The sequence below is a fragment of the Bombina bombina genome, unplaced genomic scaffold (assembly GCF_027579735.1).
Source record: "Bombina bombina isolate aBomBom1 unplaced genomic scaffold, aBomBom1.pri scaffold_1413, whole genome shotgun sequence".
Taxonomy (NCBI): domain Eukaryota; kingdom Metazoa; phylum Chordata; class Amphibia; order Anura; family Bombinatoridae; genus Bombina; species Bombina bombina.
The window spans coordinates 1-24,642 of NW_026512651.1; the positions used below are offsets into that span (position 1 = coordinate 1).

Genomic DNA, 24,642 nt, shown 5'->3' on the forward strand with positions numbered 1-24,642 from the left:
AATGCAAACCACACATTTTTAAATGAATTCTTAAAAAAACTACAATTTTCTCATACATTTTAATTAAATGCTCATTGAGATAACATTACTTTATGAAAGGGGAATAACATGCTAAAGTTTTCTATTTTTCGTACAGTACAGCATGCCGGAGATCTGTTGTTTTTTTTGATGATTTTTATTTTTACCCTGACTGGTCACAGCAAAGGTGATAAACATACAATGATGTTCAAGGGGTCTGTCCCTGGTGGCAAAACCTTGCTGAAGGACAGTTTTTTAAAATTGTAAACTATTCCATAATTATATTGTTTGCAATAGTTATTGCCAATATATTTTATGCATTAATAAAAATGACTTAATGTCCCTATACTTGTTCTGGTATTTTATGTATTCTTAACTGTTTTCTGTATCCTCTTCTTTACAGAGGCTTTTATGATCCATAGTCTGTTTAGTTCCTTAAGATGAAGTTTTGGTGTAGCGTTTCCTTTTCAAACATTATGCTGTTAAGGGTCGGTCATTCTGGAATTTATATAATGTTTTTATAGAGGGTGTTTTAGTTTGGGCTAGTGAGCTGTTGATGTATTTCTGACTTCAAGTAACAGAATGATTGATTGATTTTTCAGAGATGTATATGCTTATGGAGAAACTCGTAGTGAAAGACGTGATCGTTCCCCTATTCGCACAAGCCCTAGAAGAGACAGAGACAGCCGAGATGACAGAGCCTCAAGAACCCTTCGGGATTCAAGGAATGGAAGAGATGGAAGAGAACCCAGAGATTCTAGAGACTTAAGAGATACTAGAGATTTAAGAGATCCTAAAGATTCTCGTGATCTCAGGGATGCTAGAGAACCCAGGGATTTCAGAGATGCCCGTGATTCCAGAGACTCTAGAGACTTACGTGACCCAAGGGACCTTAGAGATTCGAGAGATGCCCGGAGTCTTAGAGATCCCCGTGATGCTCGTGATCTCAGGGATCCATTGTATGATCGCTACAGAGATGTGAGAGACCCGTTATACAGGTATTTCTATAAACTATCCAAAGCTCCTACTCTTCTGGTTGAAAATAACTATGCAATTTTAAGAGCAAGGTAGACCTTTATGATCCTTAGGAGAATGTAATAGTTTTAAATGTTTTATAAAGGGTTACTTTTCTGTAAAATTTGTTTCCCCCTTAAAAGGACACTCAAGTCAAAATTAAACTTCATGATTCAGATAGAGCATGCCATTTAAACAACTTTCCAATTTACTTCCATTAACACAATGTGCACAGTATTTTTTTAAACAACTTTCCAATTTACTTCCATTAACACAATGTGCACAGTATTTTTATATTTACACTTTTTGAGTCACCAGCTCCTACTGCGCCTGTTCAAGAATTAACAAAATATACATATATGCATTTGTGATTAGCTGATGGCTGTCACATGATACAGTAGTGGAAATAGACATAACTTTGAAATGTGTCAGAAAAAAATATACTTCTCAGTGCTATTGCATTATCTTTTTATCATGCATTTGTTGATAAAGCAAATCTACTGTATTCACCGGTCCTTTAATGCGTTTTCAGTGGTTTACTTGTGCCAGCCACAGTGTTTTACATTACATGGGACGGACTTGTTTGTTTGTTTCTATATTAGAAATAGTTTTCTTAAAGGGACAGTATACACTGATTTTCATAAAACTGCATGTAATAGACACTACTATAAAGAATAAGATGCAAATATACAGATATAAAAATCCAGTATAAAACTGTTTACAAATTTACTTAGAAGCTCTCAGTTTAGCTCTGTTGAAAGGGTAGTTGGAAAGTCCACTGCAAGTGGGAAATGAGACACTCCCCCCCCCCCCCCCTCCCTTCTTTTGCATATGAAAAGACCCTTTACACAAACAGAAGCAAGCTGGAGTAGGTATACGTTAGTATTCTCAGCATTCTCCTAAAACTTTAGGGCTTGGTTAGGAGTCTGAAAATCAGAGCAATGTTATTTAAAAATAAGCAAAACTATACATTTAAAAAAAACAAAAAAAACTTTATGGGCTATTTAAATCATCTAAAAAAAACATTTAAGCAAAAAAATGTGTATAATGTCCCTTTAATGAAGCAGCAACCCATTGTTCTCAGTAACCTACCCATTCAAATGTGCTGAGCCTGCAAACTTGTCCTCAGGCCTCCCAAACAGGCCAGATTTTCAGGATGACCTTGAATGAGAGTGGGCTAATAACTGATTACTAATCAGCAGATTATATCACTATATCTTCAAAATCTGGCCTGTTTGGGAGTCCAGAAACTCATTGACCTTTTATATACACACACACTAATTACAAGCAAACAGATTACAGGTGATGATGGTTACCTTTTAATAGCCATTCAAACCCCTTTGTGTCAACTTGTGAGCATGTTAGGCCAAAATCACCAGGGTATGTAAACTTTTGATCAGGGTCTTTTGGGTAGTTTTTGTTGTCATGATTTAAAAAGAGTAAACACAGTTGGTTGATAATAAATGGCTTCAGCCAAACACTAGCCATTCAAATCCCTTTGTGTCAACTTGTGTGCATGTTATAAGGCCAAAATCACCAGGACTGACAGTACTCACTATTATGTGTATTCCATATGAGATACAGCACTGGAGGGATTGGCCTTAAAGGGACAGACCACTCTTTTATGCAAATAATACACATATCCTCTTTGGAAAATCACAAAATATATTCACTTATATTGTTTCACGCTATTGTTGGTTTTTATTGAGTTACTTATTTCGTGTGTGTATAGTTGAGTGTCAATTGTTTTATTATCTGTATACATTTGAAGCCCTGCTGAAGGAAATGGCTCCATTTTTTTTATAGATCTTAGAAAATAAGATTTTGAAGGAAAAAATGTTACAGCATGTAATTTGATCACTAGTGACCTTGCAATGCTTTGTGTTAATCCTCTGTAAACTGGTTTAACACACAGTTAAAATACTATTCAGGAGGTGCAGAGCACTGCTGGTCTGAGCAGAAACTGCCGGTCACCAAATCGGCTGTGATTGGGTTAGAGGTGTCCGCTTGGCACCAACAATTATCTGCAGCTCACAAGTGGTAACTATGTGTTAAACCACTTTGGGGGATTTGAACACATTAGAGTCTAACAAACTACTAGAGCAGAGCTTTCCAAACTTTTCATGTTGGTGACACACTTTTTAGACCTACATCATTTCGCGACACAGTAATTCAGTTGTACTAGCAAACAGGAGGTTAAACTAACTTGTTTTAAGAGATACGGACATATACATAAATTATATAATAACAAAATATATTTACAAGTAAAAATATGTATGTGCAAGAATTAAAAAAAAGTTTAAAAACACCAATAGCTACTTACTATTTTAATGGGATGTATGAAGGTTGATGGAATGAACACAATTCTGAATATTTGGTGGAATATTAGATAAAGACACTCGTATTATCATCAAACATTTTTAAGTTTCCACTTCCTATCCATATATCAAGAGCTAGAGCAGCAATGTACTACTGGGAGCTAGTTGCAAAAAACCCCCACTGACTTCAGCTCAGCGTTTAAGCTGCCGCCCTCAGAGCTCGGTGAGTCCGATTGACTACTGCCCGCGCTACAAACACACTGCTGTCCCACTCAATGACTATACATGCAGTCACGAGCCAATTAAGGAGACTACACGTGCAGTCGTGGAGCCAATGTGCCGCCAATGGGAATAGTTTCAGTTCCCACTGAGCTGCCCCAATTGGTTAAGATGATCTGTGACCCACAAGGTATCAATCATGTGTCAACCATGTGATATGCGTAGCAGGCAGGCGGAAAGTCAGAAACCAAAAAAATAAATAAATTTAAATTTGTGCTGAAGCAGGGACACACCTACACACTGCTGCCGACACACTAGTGTGTCCCGACACACAGTTTGGAAAGCACTGTACTAGAGCATATGATTTCTCCACTTTAAAGGGACAGTCTAGTCCAAAATAAGCTTTATTGATTCAGAGAGAGAATGTAATGTAATTTTAAACAATTTTCCAATTTACTTTTATCACCAATTTTGTTTTGTTCTCTTAGTTTTACTTAGTTGAAAGCTAAAACCTAGGAGGTTCATATGCTAATTTCTAAGCCCTTGAAGGCTGTCTCTTCTCTCAGGGCATTTTGACAGTTTTTCACCACTAGAGGGTGTTAGTTCATGTGTGTCATATAGATAACACTGTGCTCACGCATGTGGAGTTCCAGTGAGCCCGCTCTGATTGGCTAAAATGGATGTCTGTCAAAAGAACTGAAATAAGGGGGCAGTTTGCAGAGGCTTAGATACAAGGTAATCAGAGGTAAAAAGTGTATTTATATAACTGTGTTGGTTATGCAAAACTAGAGAATGTGTAATAAAGGGATTAGCTATCTTTTTAAAGAATGAAAATTTAAATGACTACAATATTAATTGATCTAAAGTGTTTTTGTTTTTCCTCTAAATGTGTATATAGGCGTGATGAATCTCTTGATAAATACCGTCCTGATGATCTTTACCACAAGAGAGATGACCCTTATGTGGACCGCTATCGAGATTCACTTGATCGACATGGGAGAGAAGCCGAAGGTTTGTTGTTTGTTACATATATCCATGAGCTAACCGTGTTTTTTCCTCTGGCAACTGTTGAAACAAGCACCTACAAAAAAAAAAATCCCTCTGCCCCCTTTTTTTTTTTGCTAATATATACCATTTTTGGAATGGATTGCCAAAGGTCTTGACAAATTTGTTTAAAATCTAAGAGGCAGCCAAAAATTTAAAGAAGCCAGGAATGTACTGCTGCTGTGCACATGGGTAAAAATGTACTGGTATTGTTGTGGAAGCTAGCAAGAGCATTATTGAGCCCCTGGTGACGTAAGGGACATTATACACTAGATTATTGTTTGCATAAATGATTTGTGCATGATCCATTTATATAGCCCATGCAGGGTGTTTTTTTTTTTTGTGTGTGTGGTTTTTCTTATTTAAATAACATTGTGCTGATTTTTCAGACTCCAAACCAAGCCCCAAAGTGTAGTATACTGATGTATACCTTCTCCAGCTTGCTCCTGTTTGTGTAAAGGGTATTTTCATATTCAGACAAATGGGGGAGGAGGGGGGTGTCTGCTTTTAATGGGTGTTCCAGTCAACCAAATCAAAAGTGATAAACTGGGAGCTTCTTAGTAAGTTTTTAAAAGGTTTTATACTGGGGTTTTTTTTGGTGGCTGCACACATGTCAGTCATTGGCTCACTAGATGTGTTCAGCTAGCTCCAGTAGTGCATTGTTGCTCCTGAGCCTACTCTTAAAGAATACCAAGAGAACAAAAAATGTAAGTTGAAAATGTGAAGCTCTGTCTGAATCATGACTAGTGGCATTTTTAATAATGTTATAAAAATGGCCTCTCTCACTTTGTAGTCTCCCTCATAATATCATTCTGAAACAGGCTCCAACAGAAAGTGCCCACACTAATCATGGCCTTGCCATTTAACTACAATTCTCATCTGTCCTTTCTTCATGCTAGCGTGTGGCCTAGATGAGATGCGGTGCTATATGATCATGGTGCAGCTCACAAACCCTGGTACAAATGTAGTTTAAATGGCCCTCGCATCTGGGTTTGCTAACCCCTGGATTATGAGCATACCTAGGACTGATAACTATAGATAACTATAGATAACTATAGAATTGCCTACTTGAAATATATAAATGATTATTTTTTCGATTGCATGATTTTTATATAGTATAGCTGACATTTCTAATACTGTGTATTTCCCTTTTCTTTCTCTCTAGATCGCTTGAAGCGTGAAGATCGCCGTCGGGAGGAATTGTACAGAAAATACTATGATGAAATTCAGAGACGCTTTGACGCTGAACGTCCTGTGGAATGCTCTGTTGTGGTTGTTAACAAACAATCAAAGTAAGCTGCTTTTATTTATTTTATTTTTTTCAAAGTATGTGGGTCTTGTTTATTAAACAAATAAATGATTGTAAGATAAAATAATGCTATTTTTCTCCAGGGAGTATGCAGAAGTAGTTGGAAGGAAAGTCCGTGACTTGGGCATGATGGTGGATTTAATTTTCCTGAATACTGAGGTGTCCCTGACACAAGCATTGGAAGATATTACCAGAGGAGGCACTCCTTTTGCTATAGTGGTTACTCAACAGCACCAGGTCCATTGCTCCTGTACAGTGAACATCTTGTTTGGCACCCCTCAAGGTAAGAATTATATAACCAGGGGTGCCTCTGACCTTTTCCAACCCCTTTTTTTGGTTTGTGGAGGTTTTTTTTGTATTTAAAAAATAAATAAAAATCAGTTTTACATAAATGTACCACGGTGGGTATGTAAACCATTTGCAATTACTGTGGACTGCGTCAGCAAGAGAGAGCTAGTGTGAATTGAGTGTGTGTGTTTATAAAATATATATATTAATATACCAGTAGATGCAGTCTCTCAAAACCAAATGGGGACAATTTAACAAGGTGCCTGCGTAATCTGAAAATGTGTGTGAACAATAATGATACAATGTCTCACTTAAATATAAAAAGGATATATGACACTCCAGATTTAATATAAAAAGTATGTAGAAAGTGACTGCTGTCTCCAAAGTTTTCTCATGGAATAGGGTAGAAATCTGTTATTTAACCCCTTAAGGACCACAGCACTTTTCCATTTTCTGATTGGGACCAGGGCTATTTGTACATTTCTGCAGTGTTTGTGTTTAGCTGTAATTTCCCTCTTACTCATTTACTGTACTCACACACATTATATACCATTTTTCTTGCCATAAAATGGGACTTTCTAAAGATACTATTATTTTCATCATATCTTATAATTTACTGTAAAAAAAATTATAAAATATGATGAAAAAATGGGGGGGGAAAACTTTTTATAACTTTGAAACCCAAAATCTGTTACAAAACTCCCATGCTAAAGAGTTTAGAAATACCCAAATGTTTGCATGTTCTTTGCTTTTTTTGCAAGTTATAGGGCAATAAATACAAGTATCAAATTTTTTTTTCTCCTCAAAATTAGCAATTGTTACATTGTAACAATGATATCTGTCAGGAATCCCTGAATATCTCTTGATGTGTGTGTATATATATTTTTTTAGTAGAGAACCCAAAGTATTGATCTAGGCCCATTTTGGTATATTTCATGCCACCATTTCCCTGCCAAATGCGATCAAATTAAAAAAAAAGTTAAATTTTTCACAATTTTAGATTTCTCACTGAAATTATTTGCAAACAGCTTGTGCAATTATGGCGCAGATAGTTGTAAAAGCTTCTCTGTGATCCCCTTTGTTCAGGAATAGCAGATATGGCTTTGGCGTTGCTTTTTGGTAATTAAAAGTCCACTAAATGTCGCTGCGCACCAAACTTGTATTATGCCCAGCATTGAAGGGGTCAATTAGGTAGCTTGTTGTAATTTTAGCTTTAGTGTGGAGATCAGCCTCTCACCTGACACATCCCACCCCCCCTCAAACAGCTCTCTTCCCTCCCCCACCTCAGTATTGTCATCACCATCTTAAAGGGACACTCAATCAAAATTAACCTTTCATTATTCAGAGCATACAATTTTAAACAACGTTCCAATTTACTTCCATTAACTAAAGGTGCACAGTCTTTTTATATTTAAACTTTTTGAGTCACCAGCTCCTACTGAGCATGTGCAAGAATAAGCGTATGTGCATTTGTGAATGGCTGATTGCTGTCACATGGTACGTGTATGCATTTGTGTTTGGCTGATGGCTGTCACATGGTACAGGGGGAGTGGAAAAAGACATAACTTTTAAAATTGTCAGAAAAAAAATCTACTCATTTGAAGTGCTATTGCATTGTATTGTTATCTTGCATTTGTTGATTATGCAAATCTACTGTGTTGACTGGTCCTTTAAGTACTGGCAGAAAGTCTGCCAGTACTAAAAAAAAGAGAAAATGTATGATTAACTGATAAAAATTTTTCTTTTTTGACACAATGAGTCCATGGATCATCTTAATTACTAATGGGATATTCACCTCCTGGTTAGCACGAGGCAAAGAGCACCAAAGCAGAGCTGTTAAATAGCTCCTCCCTTCCCTCCCACCCCAGTCATTCTCTTTGACCATGTTAGTGATAGGAAGAGGTAAAGTGAGATGTTAGAAAAGATTCTTCAATCAAGAGTTTATTTTGTTTTTAAATTAGTGCCAGAGTGTGCTACTTTGTTCTAGGGTGTAGCCGTAGTCCATATCAGTCTCTACAGGAGAGCTTTGGTGGCTTTAGAGCAATGGGAACTTGTGGGACATAATTCTCACTGCGCCTCCCATACTGATGCTGCCCTGACTAAGAAAACCTGAAAGATTTTTGCTCAGGACTTTTGTTTCTTTCCAGGTTCATGGGAGGGAGAGGACCTCTTAAACCTGGGTACTGCCTTGCTGCCAGGCAGACAATGAGGTAAGTGCTAACCTTTTTTTCTGGGAGTAGAGGATCTCAGAGAGAGTTTGGGCACTTTATTAAATTTCCATCTAGCCTCGTTATATTCGGGTCAGAATCTCCTAGTTTTAGTAGGGGACATTAAGGCAGTTAAGACGCAGGCACTGGCATATCTTTCATTCCCAGCTCTAATAATAAGGCTGCCTGGGTGAAAGAGACAGTAACGTTTTTGATCTGCACAGAAGTTTGCATTGCGGTTATTCAATGGCAACCGGGATATTACATGTTACATTTTTATTTATGTTTATGGAAGATTTGGGGGAAAGAATGTCAGTGTGAGCAGTGTTTCCGCGATATCAGCGGGTGTAGCATCATTTACATTGAGTATAGACAAATTCAGTGAGGTCTAACCTTTTGCTCCCGGTGCCTTTACTCAGACTATGGCGACCGGGAGCTAATTTGGATAACGCCCACGAGGAGCAGAGCCGCTAATAGTCACCAAGGTTTTATTTCCTCCCTCCTGACAGTTCTGTAGATAATAGCGCTAGGAGGGGAGGATGGCGCTGTATTGATAACACTTCCTGTCATTTCTGGTTATCGGAAGACACAAAGGACTTTTTGCATAATTGCTTGCGCTTCAGCCTAGCGCTGTAATAAGTTCAGTTTGTTGTAGACAAGCTTTCTGTCGCCTCAGCTGGGTCAAGCTGAGGTATAAATAGTGTTCTGACAATTTCCTCATACATCTTCATGACTTAAACAATCTATTTTTTACTAACTTTAACATTTAAAGTGACAGTATCACTCGCTATATTTTGTTTTTTTAATAGCAACTTGCCAAGTTTTTATTTCATTATTCTGCTATATGTGAGGCAGGTTGATTAAGGGAGTGTACATTAATTTCTTTCATGTAATTAGCAAGAGTCCATGAGCTAGTGACGTATGGGATATACATTCCTACCAGGAGGGGCAAAGTTTCCCAAACCTTAAAATGCCTATAAATACACCCCTCACCACACCCACAATTCAGTTTTACAAACTTTGCCTCCGATGGAGGTGGTGAAGTAAGTTTGTGCTAGATTCTACGTTGATATGCGCTCCGCAGCAAGTTGGAGCCCGGTTTTCCTCTCAGCGTGCAGTGAATGTCAGAGGGATGTGAGGAGAGTATTGCCTATTTGAATGCAGTGATCTCCTTCTACGGGGTCTATTTCATAGGTTCTCTGTTATCGGTCGTAGAGATTCATCTCTTACCTCCCTTTTCAGATCGACGGTATACTCTTATATATACCATTACCTCTGCTGATTCTCGTTTCAGTACTGGTTTGGCTTTCTACAAACATGTAGATGAGTGTCCTGGGGTAAGTAAATCTTATTTTCTGTGACACTCTAAGCTATGGTTGGGCACTTTGTTTATAAAGTTCTAAATATATGTATTCAAACATTTATTTGCCTTGACTCAGAATGTTCAACTTTCCTTATTTTTCAGACAGTCAGTTTCATATTTGGGATAATGCATTTGAATTGATCATTTTTTCTTACCTTCAAAAATTTGATTCTTTTTTTTTCCTGTGGGCTGTTAGGCTCGCGGGGGCTGAAAATGCTTCATTTTATTGCGTCATTCTTGGCGCGGACTTTTTTGGCGCAAAAATTCTTTTCCGTTTCCGGCGTCATACGTGTCGCCGGAAGTTGCGTCATTTTTTGACGTTATTTTGCGCCAAAAATGTCGGCGTTCCGGATGTGGCGTCATTTTTGGCGCCAAAAGCATTTAGGCGCCAAATAATGTGGGCGTCTTTTTTGGCGCTAAAAAATAAGGGCGTCGCTTTTGTCTCCACATTATTTAAGTCTTATTTTTTCATTGCTTCTGGTTGCTAGAAGCTTGTTCTTTGGCATTTTTTTCCCATTCCTGAAACTGTCATTTAAGGAATTTGATCAATTTTGCTTTATATGTTGTTTTTTCTCTTACATATTGCAAGATGTCTCACGTTGCATCTGAGTCAGAAGATACTACAGGAAAATCGCTGTCTAGTGCTGGAGCTATCAAGCTAAGTGTATCTGCTATAATTTTTTGTATCTGTTTCTCCAGCTGTTGTTTGTATTGCATGTCATGACAAACTTATTAATGCAGATAAAATTTCCTTTAGTACTGTTACATTACCTGTTGCTGTTCCGTCAACATCTAATTTTCAGAGTGTTCCTGATAAACATAAGAGATTTTATTTTTTAAATCCATTAAGAAGGCTATGTCTGTTATTTCTCCTTCTAGTTTACATAAAAGTCTTTTAGAACTTCGCTTTTTTCAGATGAATTTTTAAATGAACATCATCATTCTGATAATGGTTCTTCTGGTTCAGAGGTTTCTGTCTCAGAGGTTGATGCTGATAAATCTTTGTATTTGTTCAAGATGGAATTTATTCGTTCTTTATTTAAAGAAGTATTAATTGCATTAGAAATAGAGGATTCTGGTCCCCTTGATACTAAATCTAAACGTTTAATTAAGGTTTTTAAATCTCCTGTAGTTATTCCAGAAGTGTTTAATCTCCCTGATGCTATTTCTGAAGTAATTTCCAGGGAATGGAATAATTTGGGTAATTCTTTTACTCCTTCTAAACGTTTAAGCTATTATATCCTATGCCATCTGACAGATTAGAGTTTTTTTGGGACAAAATCCCTAAGGTTATGGGGCTGTCTCTACTCCTGCTAAATGTGCTACTATTCCTACGGTAGATAGTAATTCATTTTAAGGATCCTTTAGATAGGAAAATTGAATCCTTTCTAAGAAAAGCTTACTTATGTTCAGGTAATCTTCTTAGACCTGCTATATTTTTAGCTGTTGCTGCAGCTTCAACTTTTTGGTTAGAAGCTTTAGCGCAACAAGTAACAGATCATAATTTTATAGCATTATTATTATTCTATAACATGCTAATAATTTTATTGGTGATACCATCTTTTGATATCATTAGAGTTGATGTCAGGTATATGTCTCTAGCTATTTTCTAGCTAAAATAGCTATATGGATTAAACTTGGAATGCTGATATGTCTTCTAAGTCAACTTTGCTTTCCTTTTCTTTCCAGGGTAATAAATTATTATTTCAACTGTTTCTGGAAGGAAGGGAACTTTTTTACCAAAGGATAAAAAATCTAAGGTAAATTTAGGTCTAATAATCATTTTTCGTTCCTTTCCTCACAATAAGGAACAAAAGCCTGATCCTTCATCCTCAGGCGCGGTATCAGTTTGGAAACTATTTCCAGTTTGGAATATATCCAAGCCTTATAGAAAACCTATAGCCAGCTCCTAAGTACCCATGAAGGTGCGGACCTTATTCCAGCTCAGCTGGTATGGGGCAGATTACGTTTTCTTCAAAAAAAATTTGATCAATTCCGTTCTCAATTTCTGGTTTTAGAACATTGTTTCAGAAAGGTACAGCATTGGCTTCAGTTAAGGCCTCCTGCTAAGAGATTTTTTTCTTTCCCGTGTCCCAGTTAACACAGCAAAGGCTCAGCATTTCTGAAATGTGTTTCAGATCTAGAGTTGGCTGGAGTAATTATGCCAGTTCCAGTTCTGGAACAGGGGCTGGGGTTTTATTTTATCTCTTAATTGTACCAAAGAAGGTCAATTCCTTCAGACCAGTTCCGGATCTATCAATATTGAATCGTTATGTAAGGGTACCAACATTCAGTTTCTGTAGGACTGTCCTGCCTTTTGTTTAGCAAGGGCATTATATGTCTACAATAGATTTACAGGATGTGTATCTGCATATTCCGATTCATCCAGATCACTTTTAGTGTCTGAGATTCTCTTTTTAGACAAGCATTACCAGTTTTGTGGCTCTACCGTTTGGCCTAGCCTCAGTTCCAAGAATTTTTTTCAAAGATTCTCGGTGCCCTTCTTTCTGTAATCAGAGAACAGGGTTTTGGTATTTCCTTATTGGACGATATCTGGGTACTTGCTCAGTCTTCTCGTTTTCGAAGAATCTCATATGAATCGACTTGTGTTGTTTCTTCAAGTTCATGGTTGGAGGATCAATTTACCAATCAGTTCATTGATTCCTCAGACAAGGGTAACCTTTTTAGGTTTCTAGAATAGATTCAGTGTCTATGACTCTGTCCTTGTCAGACAAGAGAAGTTTAACATTGATTTCAGCTTGTCAAAACCTTCAGTCACAATCATTCCCTTTGGTAGCCTTATGCATGGAAATTTTAGGTCTTAGGACTGCCGCATCAGATGCGATCTCCTTTGCTCGTTTTCACATGCGACCTCTTCAGCTCTGTATGCTGAACCAATGGTGCAGGGATTACTCAAAGATATCTCACTTAATATCTTTAAACCGATTATACGACACTCTGACATGGTGGACAGTTCACCATCGTTTAGTTCAGGGGGCTTCTTTGTTCTTCCGACCTGGACTATAATCTCAACAGATGCAAGTCTTACAGGTTGGGGAGCTGTGTGGGGGTATCTGACGGCACAAGGGGTTTGGGAATCTCAGGAGGTGAGATTTCCGATCAATATTTTGGAACTCCGTGCAATTTCAGAGCTCTTCAGTCTTGGCCTCTTCTGAAGAGAGAGTTGTTCATTTGTTTTCAGATAGACAATGTCACAACTGTGGCATACATCAATCATCAAGGAGGGACTCACAGTCCTCTGGCTATGAAAGAAGTATCTCGAATTTTGGTTTGGGCGGAATCCAGCTCCTGTCTAAACTCTGCGGTTCATATCCCAGGTATGGACAATTGGAAAGCAGATTATCTCAGTCGCCAAACGTTGCACCTGGGCGAATGGTCTTCTCCCAGAGGTATTTCCTCAGATTGTTCAAATGTGGGAACTCCCAGAAATAGATCTGATGGCTTCTCATCTAAACAAGAAACTTCCCTGGTATCTGTCCGGATCCAGGGATCCTCGGGCGGCGGCAGTGGATGCATTATCTCTTCCTTAAAAGTGTCATCCTGCCTATATCTTTCCGCCTCTAGTTCTTCTTCCAAGAGTATTCTCCAATATTCTAAGGAATGCTCGTTTGTCCTGCTGGTAGCTCCAGCATGGCCTCACAGGTTTTGGTATGCGGATCTTGTCCGGATGGCCTCTTGCCAGCTGTGGACTCTTCCGTTTAAGACCAGTCTTTCTGTCTCAAGGTTCTTTTTTCCATCAGGATCTCAAAACCTTAATTTTAAGGTGTGGAGTTTGAACGCTTTATTCTTGGTCAAAGAGGTTTCTCTGACTCTATGATTGATACTATGTGACAGGCTCGTAAATCTGTATCTAGAGAGATATATTATAGAGTCTGGAAGATTTATATTTCTTCAGGATGGTTTAGATAAAGGTTTGTCCGCAAGTTTCTTGAAAGACAAATCTCTGCTCTTTCTGTTCTTTTTCACAGAAGGATTGCTAATCTTCCTGATATTGATTGTTTTGTACAAGCTTTGGTTCGTATAAAACCTGTCATTAAGTCAATTTCTCCTCCTTGGAGTTTGAATTTGGTTCTGGGGGCTCTTCAAGCTCCTCCTTTTGAACCCATGCATTCTTTGGTCATTATATTACTTTCTTGGAAAGTTTTGTTTCTTTTGGCCATCTCTTCTGCCAGAAGAGTCTCTGAATTATCTACTCTTTTTTTGTGAGTCTCCTTTTCTGATTTTGCATCAGGATAAGGCGGTGCTGCGAACTTCTTTTGAATTTTTTACCTAAGGTTGTGAATTCTAACAACATTAGTAGAGAAATTGTGGTTCCTTCATTATGTCCTAATCCTATGAATTCTAAGGAGAAATCATTGCATTCTTTGGATGCTGTTAGAGCTTTGTAATATTATGTTGAAGCTATTAAGTCTTTCCGAAAGACTTCTAGTCTATTTGTCATCTTTTCCGGTTCTAGAAAAGATCAGAAAGCTTCTGCCATTTCTTTGGCATCTTGGTTGAAATCTTTATTTCATCATGCCTATGTTGAGTCGGGTAACACTCCGCCTCAAAGGATTACAGCTCATTCTACTAGGTTAGTTTCTACTTCCTGGGCGTTTAAGAATGAAGCTTCGATTGATCAGATTTGCAAACCAGCAACTTGGTCCTCTTTGCATACTTTTACTAAATTCTACCATTTGTATGTGTTTTCTTCTTCTGAAGCAGTTTTTGGTAGAAACGTACTTCAGGCAGTGGTTTCAGTTTGAATCTTCTGCTTATGTTTTTTCATTAAAAATTTTATTCTGGGTGTGGATTATTTTCAGCAGGAATTGGCTGTCTTTATTTTATCCCTCCCTCTCTAGTGACTCTTGTGTGGAAAGATCCACATCTTGGGTAATCATTATCCCATACGTCACTAGCTCATGGACTCTTGCTAATTACATGAAAGAAAACATAATTTATGTAAGAACTTACCTGATAAATTCATTTCTTTCATATTAGCAAGAGTCCATGAGGCCCGCCCTTTTTTGTGGTGGTTTTGATTTTTTTGTATAAAGCACAATTATTCCAATTCCTTATTTTATATGCTTTCGCACTTTTTTCTCATCACCCCACTTCTTGGCTATTCGTTAAACTGAATTGTGGGTGTGGTGAGGGGTGTATTTATAGGCATTTTAAGGTTTGGGAAACTTTGCCCCTCCTGGTAGGAATGTATATCCCATACGTCACTAGCTCATGGATTCTTGCTAATATGAAAGAAATGAATTTATCAGGTAAGTTCTTACATAAATTATGTTTTTCCTATCTCACATGCAGTGCCCTGCGGTTCCTTGCTATTTCCATTTGGAATTGCGGCACCAGACATTGTTTCCTTAATTTTATGGCGATGTTTATGGGCAGCAATGTTGACATGCTAATTTGCTTGTTTCTGCACACAGAAATAAGAAATTACTTTTAAAAAGAATTTCTGCTGTTTGTTTAATTCATCCTTTGTGCCTTTATGATGCAACAAAAGCACACAAAAAAGTTACCTTTTAGAATTTAAAGACACAGTAACGTTTTTTTTTTTTTTATTTAAAAAATGTCTTTTTATGAACCTACTCCTTCTAAGGCCTGGTTTCTCAACAGCCGGGTCGTGGCCCAGTACCGGGCCGTGATAGCCCTGCTGGTGGGCCCCGGCCTGTCATGCCTCCACTGCACACTCTTACCTCCCTGCACACCAAGGGCAGACTGATACCAATCAAGGTCCCAGGAACACTGTCTCACACTGACCAAAATGTATTACATTTTATGCAAATGAACATGGTAGCCTCCCTGCCCCCAACAGGCCCCTCAACCTCCAGAGCCAGGACCCCCAACATTAAGGTCCAGAGAAAGGGTACCCAACCTCCAGGGCCAGGCCCCACACTCCATAGCCCTCACAGCGACAGACCCCCGCCAGGGCCCCTCTAAACCCACACTTTTTTTGCTTAGTTACTGATAGGGCAACTGAAAACTCCAGCTTCAGGAATGCACCAGGATCCGTGGAGATGCCATTTGTGGGCCCCCCTACTTGCTGGTCCCTCGGCCCAGGTCCTATTTGCCTGGCAGATCAGCCCGCCCCTGCTGCTCACATATATATATATATAACTACTGGGCCCTGGACATGTCTAGCTATAATTTACCGGGCCTTGAGGTCACTTTGGTTGAGAACCACTGTATTATGGCTCATTTGCAGTGCCCTGCGCTTCCTCTCACAATCCACCCGGAGTTACTCTGCATTTCATGCATTATATGTTTTTTCCACGTGGTAGAAAACATTACTAGAGGAATTATTTTCAATCATTTAGGTGATTGATTCAGTAATTGCTATTCCGAATGTTTCTTCTGTTACCTGGAAGAGGAATATACTTCGGGATTATCTGAGAGTGACTTCTCAGACTCCGATGAATAATCTTTATTTATTCCTGAGGTTTTTTTTTTTTCTTTCAGTTTTTTAGCTTGAGCACCTCCATTTGTTATTTTAGGAGGTTTTAGCTACCCTGGGCTACTCCGACACTACCGGTGTAATCTATTTTAGTGCGTCCAGTAAGTTATAAGGACTGGACGCACACCCCCTATATTTAAAGAGACTTGGGAACCATAATAAAGGAGGCTGTGCAAACATTCCCTAAAGTGGAAGGAGTAGTTTCCATCTTATCTAAGAGAACTACTATACCTTTAAAGGATAGTTGGATTTTTTAAAGGTCCTATGGACAAAAATTAGAAAAGGGATGTACACCAGGGCTTACAATGGCAACCAGCTTGTGTACTTTGTTACCGTCACTAGTGCGACGGCTTATTGGTTTGATGCTTTGTCTGATGCTACTGAGTCAAACTCCCCTGGATAAAAAAAAAAAAAAAAGCCAGGATAGGATAAAGGCTTTCAGATTGACTAATTCCTTTTTTTTTCAATTTTTTCCCTTCAAGTTATCAAACTGGGAGCGTAAGTTTCAGTTTTCTCTGTTCCAGCTCACAGAGCCTTATGGTTAGAGCCTTGTTCTACGGATGTATGCGCTAAGTCTAAGCTTTTAGTGTTTCCTTACAAGGGGTAGACCTTGTTGGGACCTGGCTTGACAGAAATAATCTCTGGAAATTTTAAAGAATTTAAAAAAAAAAAAAATCCATATAGCCTGCTGTTGAATCAAGGACAGCATGAAGGACATACCCCCAATCTGGTTTTGGATCTTGTAGGGGGCAGACTTTCCGTCTTCGCTCAGGCTTGGGTTTGGGATTTTCCTCCCAAAAGTTTTTGTGTTTATCATTCATATACTCTGAAAAATAACCAAGAAATCATAAATTCTGCCAGGGTATGTAAACTTATGAGCACAACTGTGTGTGTGTGTGTGTATATATTCATATATAAATTCATTAAAATTATGGGGGGAGATAAAAAAATGAAATTAAAATCCTCCATGTCTCAAAATTAAATCAATGTAGGAAATTGGTACATCTAGGCAAGTATCCCCGCTTGCATTGTATATTAAGAATTTCTGGGGAAAAGCAAGCTGGGATACTTGCCTAGATGTACTAATTTCCTATGCAAATATTTACATTGATTTTATTTTGAAACATGGAGTATTTTAATTTCAGTTTTTTATCTCCCCCCATAATTTTAATGAATTTTGGTTTAACCATGAAAATAGCTTTTCCAATGCAGCAACCAGAAATCTATCTCCTACTGATAGTTCCAAAAAGAACGAAACAGGCTTGTCTAGTGAGTGATTTCTGGTTTGCTGTCATAATTCTGTTTAAAAGGATCGCTGTGTCAAAACAGTATTTTTGAAGCAAAAAACGGAGAATTTACATATCTTACCCACAATTCTCTTGTGCATTGGAAACATTGTATATTAAGAATTTCTGTGGGAAAAGCAAGCCGGGGATACTTGCCTAGATGTACTAATTTCCTATGCAAATATTTACATTGATTGAGATATATATATATATATATATATATATATATATATATATATATATATATATATATATATATATATATATATATATATATAGTGGATATAAAAAGTCTGCACACCCCTGTTAAAATGTCAGGTTTCTGTGATATAAAAAAAATGAGAAAAAGAGAAATCATTTAAGAATTTTTTTTTCCACCTTTAATGTGACCTATAAACTCAATTGAAAAACAAACTGAAATCTTTTAGGTAGAGGGAAGAAAAAATATAAAAATAAAATATGGTTGCATAAGTGTGCCCACCCTTAAACTAATACTTTGTTGAAGTTATTACAGCACTCAGTCTTTTGGGTATGAGTATCAGCATGGCACATTTTGACTTGGCTTCTTTGCAAAAACAATCTAAATCTGTCAGATTGCGAGGGCATCTCCTGTGCACAGCCCTCTTCAGATCACCCCACAGATTTTCAATCGGAATTCAGGTCTGGATTCCAAAACTTTAATCTTCTGGTGAAACCATTCCTTTGTTGATTTGGATGTATGCTTTGGGTCGTTGTCATGCTGAAAGATGAAGTTCCTCTTCATGTTCAGCTTTTCTAGCAGAAGACTGAAGGTTTTGTTCCAATATTGACTGGTATTTGGAACTGTTCATAATTTCCTCTAGCTTAACTAAGGCCCCAGTTCCATCTGAAGAAAAACCGCCCCAAAGCATGATGATGCCACCACCATGCTTCACTGTGGGTATGGTGTTCTTTTGGTGATATGCAGTGTTGTTTTTGAGCCAAACTTTTGGAATTATGGCCAAAACGTTCAACTTTGGTTTCATCAGACCAGAACACCTTTTGCAACATGCTTTTGGGAAACTTCAGATGTGTTTTTGCAAAATTTAGCCAAGCTTGGATGTTTTTCTTTGTAAGAAAAGGCTTTTGTCTTGCCACTCTACCTCATAGCCCAAACGTATGAAGAATATGGGAGATTGTTGTCACATGTACCACACAGCCAGTACTTGCCAGATATTCCTGCCGCTCCTTTAATGTTGCTGTAGGCTTCTTGGTAGCCTCCCAGACCAGTTTTCTTCTCGTCTTTTCATCAATTTTGAAGGGACGTCCAGTTCTTGGTAATGTCACTGTTGTGCCATATTTTCTCCACTTGTTGATGACTGTCTTCACTGTGTTCCATGGTATATCTAATGCCTTGGAAATTCTTATGTACCCTTCTCCTGACTGATACCTTTTAACAATGAGATCCCTCTGATGCTTTGGAAGATCTCTGTGGACCATGGCTTTTGCTGTGGGATGCGACTAAGAAAATTTCAGGAAAGACCAACTAGAGCAGCTGAACTTTATTTGGGGTTAATCAGAGGCACTTTAAATGATGGCAGGTGTATGCTGACTCCAATTTAACATGAATTTGAATGTGATTGCTTAAAGGGACAGTCTAGGCCAAAATAAACTTTCATGATTCAGATAGAGCATGTAATTTTAAACAATTTGCCAATTTACTTTTATCGCCAATTTTGCTTTGTTCTCTTGGTATTCTTAGTTGAAAACTTAACCTAGGAGGTTCATATGCTAATTTCTTAGACCTTGAAGCCCACCTCTTTTCAGATTGCATTTTAACAGTTTTTCACCACTAGAGGGTGTTAGTTCACGTATTTCATATAGATAACACTGTGCTCGTGCACGTGAAGTTATCTTGGAGCAGGCACTGATTGGCTAGACTGCAAGTCTGTCAAAAGAACTGAAAAAGGGACAGTTTGCAGAGGCTTAAATACAAGATAATCACAGAGGTTAAAAGTATATTATTATAACTGTGTTGGTTATGCAAAACTGGGGAATGGGTAATAAAGGGATTATCTATCTTTTTAAAACTACAAATTCTGGTGTAGACTTTCCCTTTAATTCTGAACACAGCTACATCCCCAGTTATAAGAGGGTGTGCACTTATGCAATATATATATGTATATATGTATATGTATGAATTATAATTTATATATACATACATACATACTGTGTGTGTATATGCATACATACTTTTTTACATTTTTAAATAAAATGCTTCAACTGCTATTTTTGCATGTGTTCTATTTGACTTTTTTTAAATTTTTATTTTTTATTTTTGCAGAGCATCGCAATATGCCGATTGCTGATGCCATGATTCTTGTGGCAAGAAACTTTGAGCGGTTCAAAACTGAAACCCGTGATAAAGAGCGTGAGACCATTGCACGTCAAGCAGCCAAAATGGCATCAGAAGCAATCATGAGGGAACGAGCTCCACCCGTTGATGAAGGAATCAGAGGACTCCATCCTCCAACCATTCAGGCCATTTTGGGTCTACTTGCAGATAACCGATATGTTACTGCCGATGAGATAGACAAGATTATTATCTACCTTCATGATAGAAAGGAAAGATTGCTGCGTGGTTCCTCAGAACCATTGCCACGTAAGTTCAAGAGGCCATTAAGATCTTTCATTTCACTCTATATTTCTTCATCAAAAATTTGAATGTATTTTTTTCTTTTTTACAGCTCAATTGTCACGACCACCTATGGGAGTTGCACCTGGTCCTCCCCTAGAAACTCCCAGTATTTCAAGCAACCCACCTTTGTCAATGACACAGCCAATGGCCCCTGCTCAATCAGCTCCACAACCCATGAACAACCCCCAGCAGGAGCTTCAAGCAAAAATTCTCAGTCTCTTCAATAGTGGAGCAGGTGCTGGAACAAACACGAATGCCCCCAGTGGTGCTTCTGCTGCTCTAGGAGCTTCTAGTCAAAGTTTTGGGAATGTACCCAATACTCAGCAGAGACCTGTGCCAGTAAACCCACTTGGCCAAACACCACAGAGATCTCAAGTTCCAATGGGGCAACATCCAGATCCAATGGGACAAGGTGTACCTGGAAGAAATGTAGCTCCCAGGCAAGGTGGTCCTCCACAAGCCACAACCATGTATGGGCAAATGCAGGCTAGAGCTCCAGTACCTAGCAATATTCCCAACCAGCGGGCTCCTGGATCAGCTGGAATTAATTTTGATAACCCGAGTGTTCAGAAGGCTTTGGACACTCTAATCCAGAGTGGACCAGCACTCTCTCATTTAGTGAATCAGACATCAGGGCATGCTGGCCGTGGAGGACCACTGCCACCACATTCTGCCATGGGACCATATCAGCGTCACTATTAGCCATGTTGCATGTTTTACTGTCCATATAGTGATACATTTTTAGTTAATTTCTGGTATTTGAGGAGCAGTTGTACATATTTTTATATAAATATATATATGCACCCTCTCAGAGTGACAGTCATCTGGGTTGTATACCTAATAATTGTTCCTGTGACCAAATTTTGGGTCTCCTGAGACTTTCAGGTTTTTTTTCCCCTTCATTTTTGTTAGCAATAGAATATAGTTAGTGGAATGTTTGTGAACATTTACCTGTTAACGGTCTTGTGTATTAATTTTCTTATTGAAATTGTTTTTTTGTTTTGAAATAACTTTTTAAGTAAATGTGTAATCCACTATATGTATGAAATCTTTTAGTGTTTTTTTTTTGTGTGTTTGGCTTTTTTTAATGTACATTATTCTAGACTGATATCAAAGAATAGATTTTTTTTTTTTTTCGTGTGTGTAACAAAAAATATTCAAGAGGTATACTAAAATTAAGTTTATTGCATTTTGTGCTGACAAAAGTCTCAGAACAAATGAGTTAGCACATTTATTGGTGCATAATGACTGTTTGCATTCAACCACACAGAATAAACACCCAACTACACAGAACATGAAACTATTTCAATACTGAATTAAAAGGTAACACAAATAAAAAGCAGCCAATATATATGTAACAGTTTCATTTGGTTTTTAAAGGTAATATCTGTACAAGGACTAGATCTATTTCCATTGTTATGAATAAAAGTTTAAAGCATTTGTCACTAGCAGTCTAAGGGAATGCTACACATTTAAAATACTGGGAGTACATAAACAAAAGGTCTTAAGGAGTATGGGATTTCAATTTAGTTATGTTCTTCATGTAACAAGTATTAATAAATATATATATATATATATATATATATATATATATATATATATATATTTTTTTTTTACTTTTTTTTTTTTTTCACAAATAGCACAAAGTGAGATAATTCCTTAGGAAACTTGAAGCATTTTGGGAGTTCATTCACTGAAATTTCAGTTGAGGCAGCCAGGTATAATTCTGGCTCATAGTGCAACTTTAAATTCACAATTTCTTTACCCTCCTTCAGTTAAGCTGCCTTGATCAGCTTCAAGTTCCTAACCAAAAAAAAGAAACACATGCTTTGTTAGCAATATAGGAAGAGTAGCAATCCTGATCAGCCTCATATCATGTAAGTTATATGTAATATATATCTATCCCAAGAGTGGTCTGTTAGTGGCTGAGTAGTGTCCAGGTCTCCCCAATCCTTTTCTTGTAGCATTGATAAAACTTACCAAAATATTCTTCTGAAAGGTCCCTGATATGTCTGCATAGAAGCAATGATGTGTGCGTTCCAGAATGAGAAAATATTTTTTTTTTCTACATAAACTCCATTATTTAAATTTCTACTGCCAGTACCCAATTATAAGGCATCTTTTGCTCCAGAATATGGAGCTGCATTCTTTTCTTTCCTTACCATATCTTAGTCCAGAGTGTTTTATCCAATATTAGGAACTTGGTACCATTATATATAATTTTCTTTGCAGATTCATTAAATAAATGAGCTACTTGAATTACTGTTCATACAGGGGTTTTTTTTTCTACCTTAATGTAAAATTCATGGTATAACTAACTTAGAAAGTTCTATTTAGGTGAACTGCAGATAGCTACTTAGAGTAAAGAACACATGGATTACTTAAAATACAGAACAAGAACATCACTTGAAGTAAGGAGAAATACAGTTCTTCAATCTAAGAGGCACTTCGAGGAACAAATAGCAAAAACCCAGGAGACTTCCTTGTGTGCAAGTTTCAAGCATTAAGTCTTGATAAATCAACAAGCTGCCCAAGTCGGTCCCATGCACTCCCGTTTATAAGTTTTGTGATTTCATCAAAGTACAATACCACAGAAGTTAACAGTGCATGATTTTACAAGTCACACAACATCTCCATTGAGCGTAAATTTACAGTATGTTCACTATTCGCATGCAGGGTTGGTAAATGATGCATTCCAGACAAGGCAAAATGGAGCTTTAGTAATAAACAGTTAATTAGTGTTACTGTTTTCTTTCACTATTTATAATCTCAGCTCAATTTGGCCTGTTTTTTTATTTATATATATATATTTAAATTACGCCAGCGTTTTATAGTTTCACATTTTCAATTATAGATAAAATATTAAAAATTTTCACTAAAACTTTCACAGAATAAAATTTGTAATGTTCGAGGGGGAAATTACATTTAGAACACTACTTATAGTTTATTTCATGCCATAGATTTACATAACCAAATCTGGTTCTTGTGAGCAAAAGCCATTTTATAATTGACTTTCCCTTTGACATAAAGTTAGAAATATGCATTTTTCTGTTAAAAATAAATAAATGTTAGTTAACAGAGGACAGTCTGGACTGTCATTCAAATTAGGTACTTTGCTTGCAGCCTGGGCAATTAATAACTAAAATAGTTTTTTGATGGATCAGTTATAAGTAATAAGAAATGCAGTTAGTTTGCTGGACACTGGTCTGGAATGTCTCCAGATTTATATTGGATATAAAAATTATATATATATAAAAATAATATATTTTATTATGGTGGGTACTTTTCAGCACACCTGTAAGTGATAATTGAGTTTTATCAGTTTAGTATCAAGTAACACATTAATAATTTTAACTGAGTGCTGCATTTTTTATTGGCCAGGAAAAGAAAATATTAGTACAGGGGTGGACAAATCTAAAGATGGTCCTTCCTGTCAATATATATATAATCTCAATATATGGTTGTATGGAGCTGGTTTATGCTTCAATCTTTAAAGATGTATACATACAGCTTTTATTTCCCCAGTGCTAACATTTGTGTGATTATAATGTGTTTGGGTATGATAAATTATCCTATAAATTGGAAGACTAGTTCCTAAAGATAAAAGTCCCCTTAAGCTAATGAATATAAAGAGATTTGAAATGTGTACATAACATACCAGTTGTATATGGTTTTAATAATTCTCCAGTAAACATCACACACATTCACTAAACAGCTATCCATTAATACTACTGCTTTTAAGCTCTACATATGTGATGGACAGAAAACTTCAAGTGAAAAGGCAATAACAGATACCAAGAGGATTAACATATAAAGTGGTATTACATGAGCTAATTTCATGCAACATAAGACAGTGTGGAAATGGGAGCAATTCACAGACTATATGAGGTCTCTTGCCACCAAATCTAAAAAGTGAACAAAAATATATTGGCGCTGGTGGGTGTAGCTACCAGATACCATTACTCTGGCATAGCTCATGAGCAGACAGCCGCCTCAAGGGTAGGGTTGTACTAAAAGTGAAGGAGTATTACAGTTCTTTGTTTTTGTTTTTTTGCATCTGATTATTATTGCGGTGCAATGCTCCTCCACATCAGAAAGATCCTCAGTTTGATTCTTCATTTTGCATTCCTGCATCCCATGGGGACTTTTGTTTTCAACACTTATTCAGCTTTTGGATTAAGTGCAGTCTGCTTGAACAGTGTTTTTTTTTAACAGAAGGCAAACCTTCTGTGAACTAATTCCTGGCTGAAGCTGATAAGATAGTGGCACCCAAGAAAAGAGCACAGAGAGAGGTACATTTGGAAAGGTAAGCATGCTGGTGAATTTGCCCCTCTCTCCCTTATCTTGTTACACCAGTCTCAGTAATCAACCGGTGTTTAGAGAGTAAAAGATGAAGGGAAAAAAACAAAACATCCTGGTCTCTGTCAGTACAACCCAAGTATTCTCCAAGTCTG

At 37.4% G+C, this 24,642-nt stretch overlaps 1 protein-coding gene across 1 annotated transcript; it reads left to right on the forward strand.

Moving 5' to 3' along the window:
• Positions 1-615: 615 nt before the first annotated feature.
• LOC128644489 (nuclear receptor coactivator 5) lies at positions 616-21,227 on the forward strand (the record flags this gene model as incomplete). Its single annotated transcript, XM_053697072.1, has 6 exons — positions 616-1,016; positions 4,468-4,580; positions 5,779-5,905; positions 6,006-6,205; positions 19,835-20,152; positions 20,238-21,227. Coding segments are annotated over 6 exons (1,812 nt in total), but the record flags the coding sequence as incomplete, so codon positions are not given.
• Between the last annotated feature and the right edge of the window lie 3,415 nt (positions 21,228-24,642).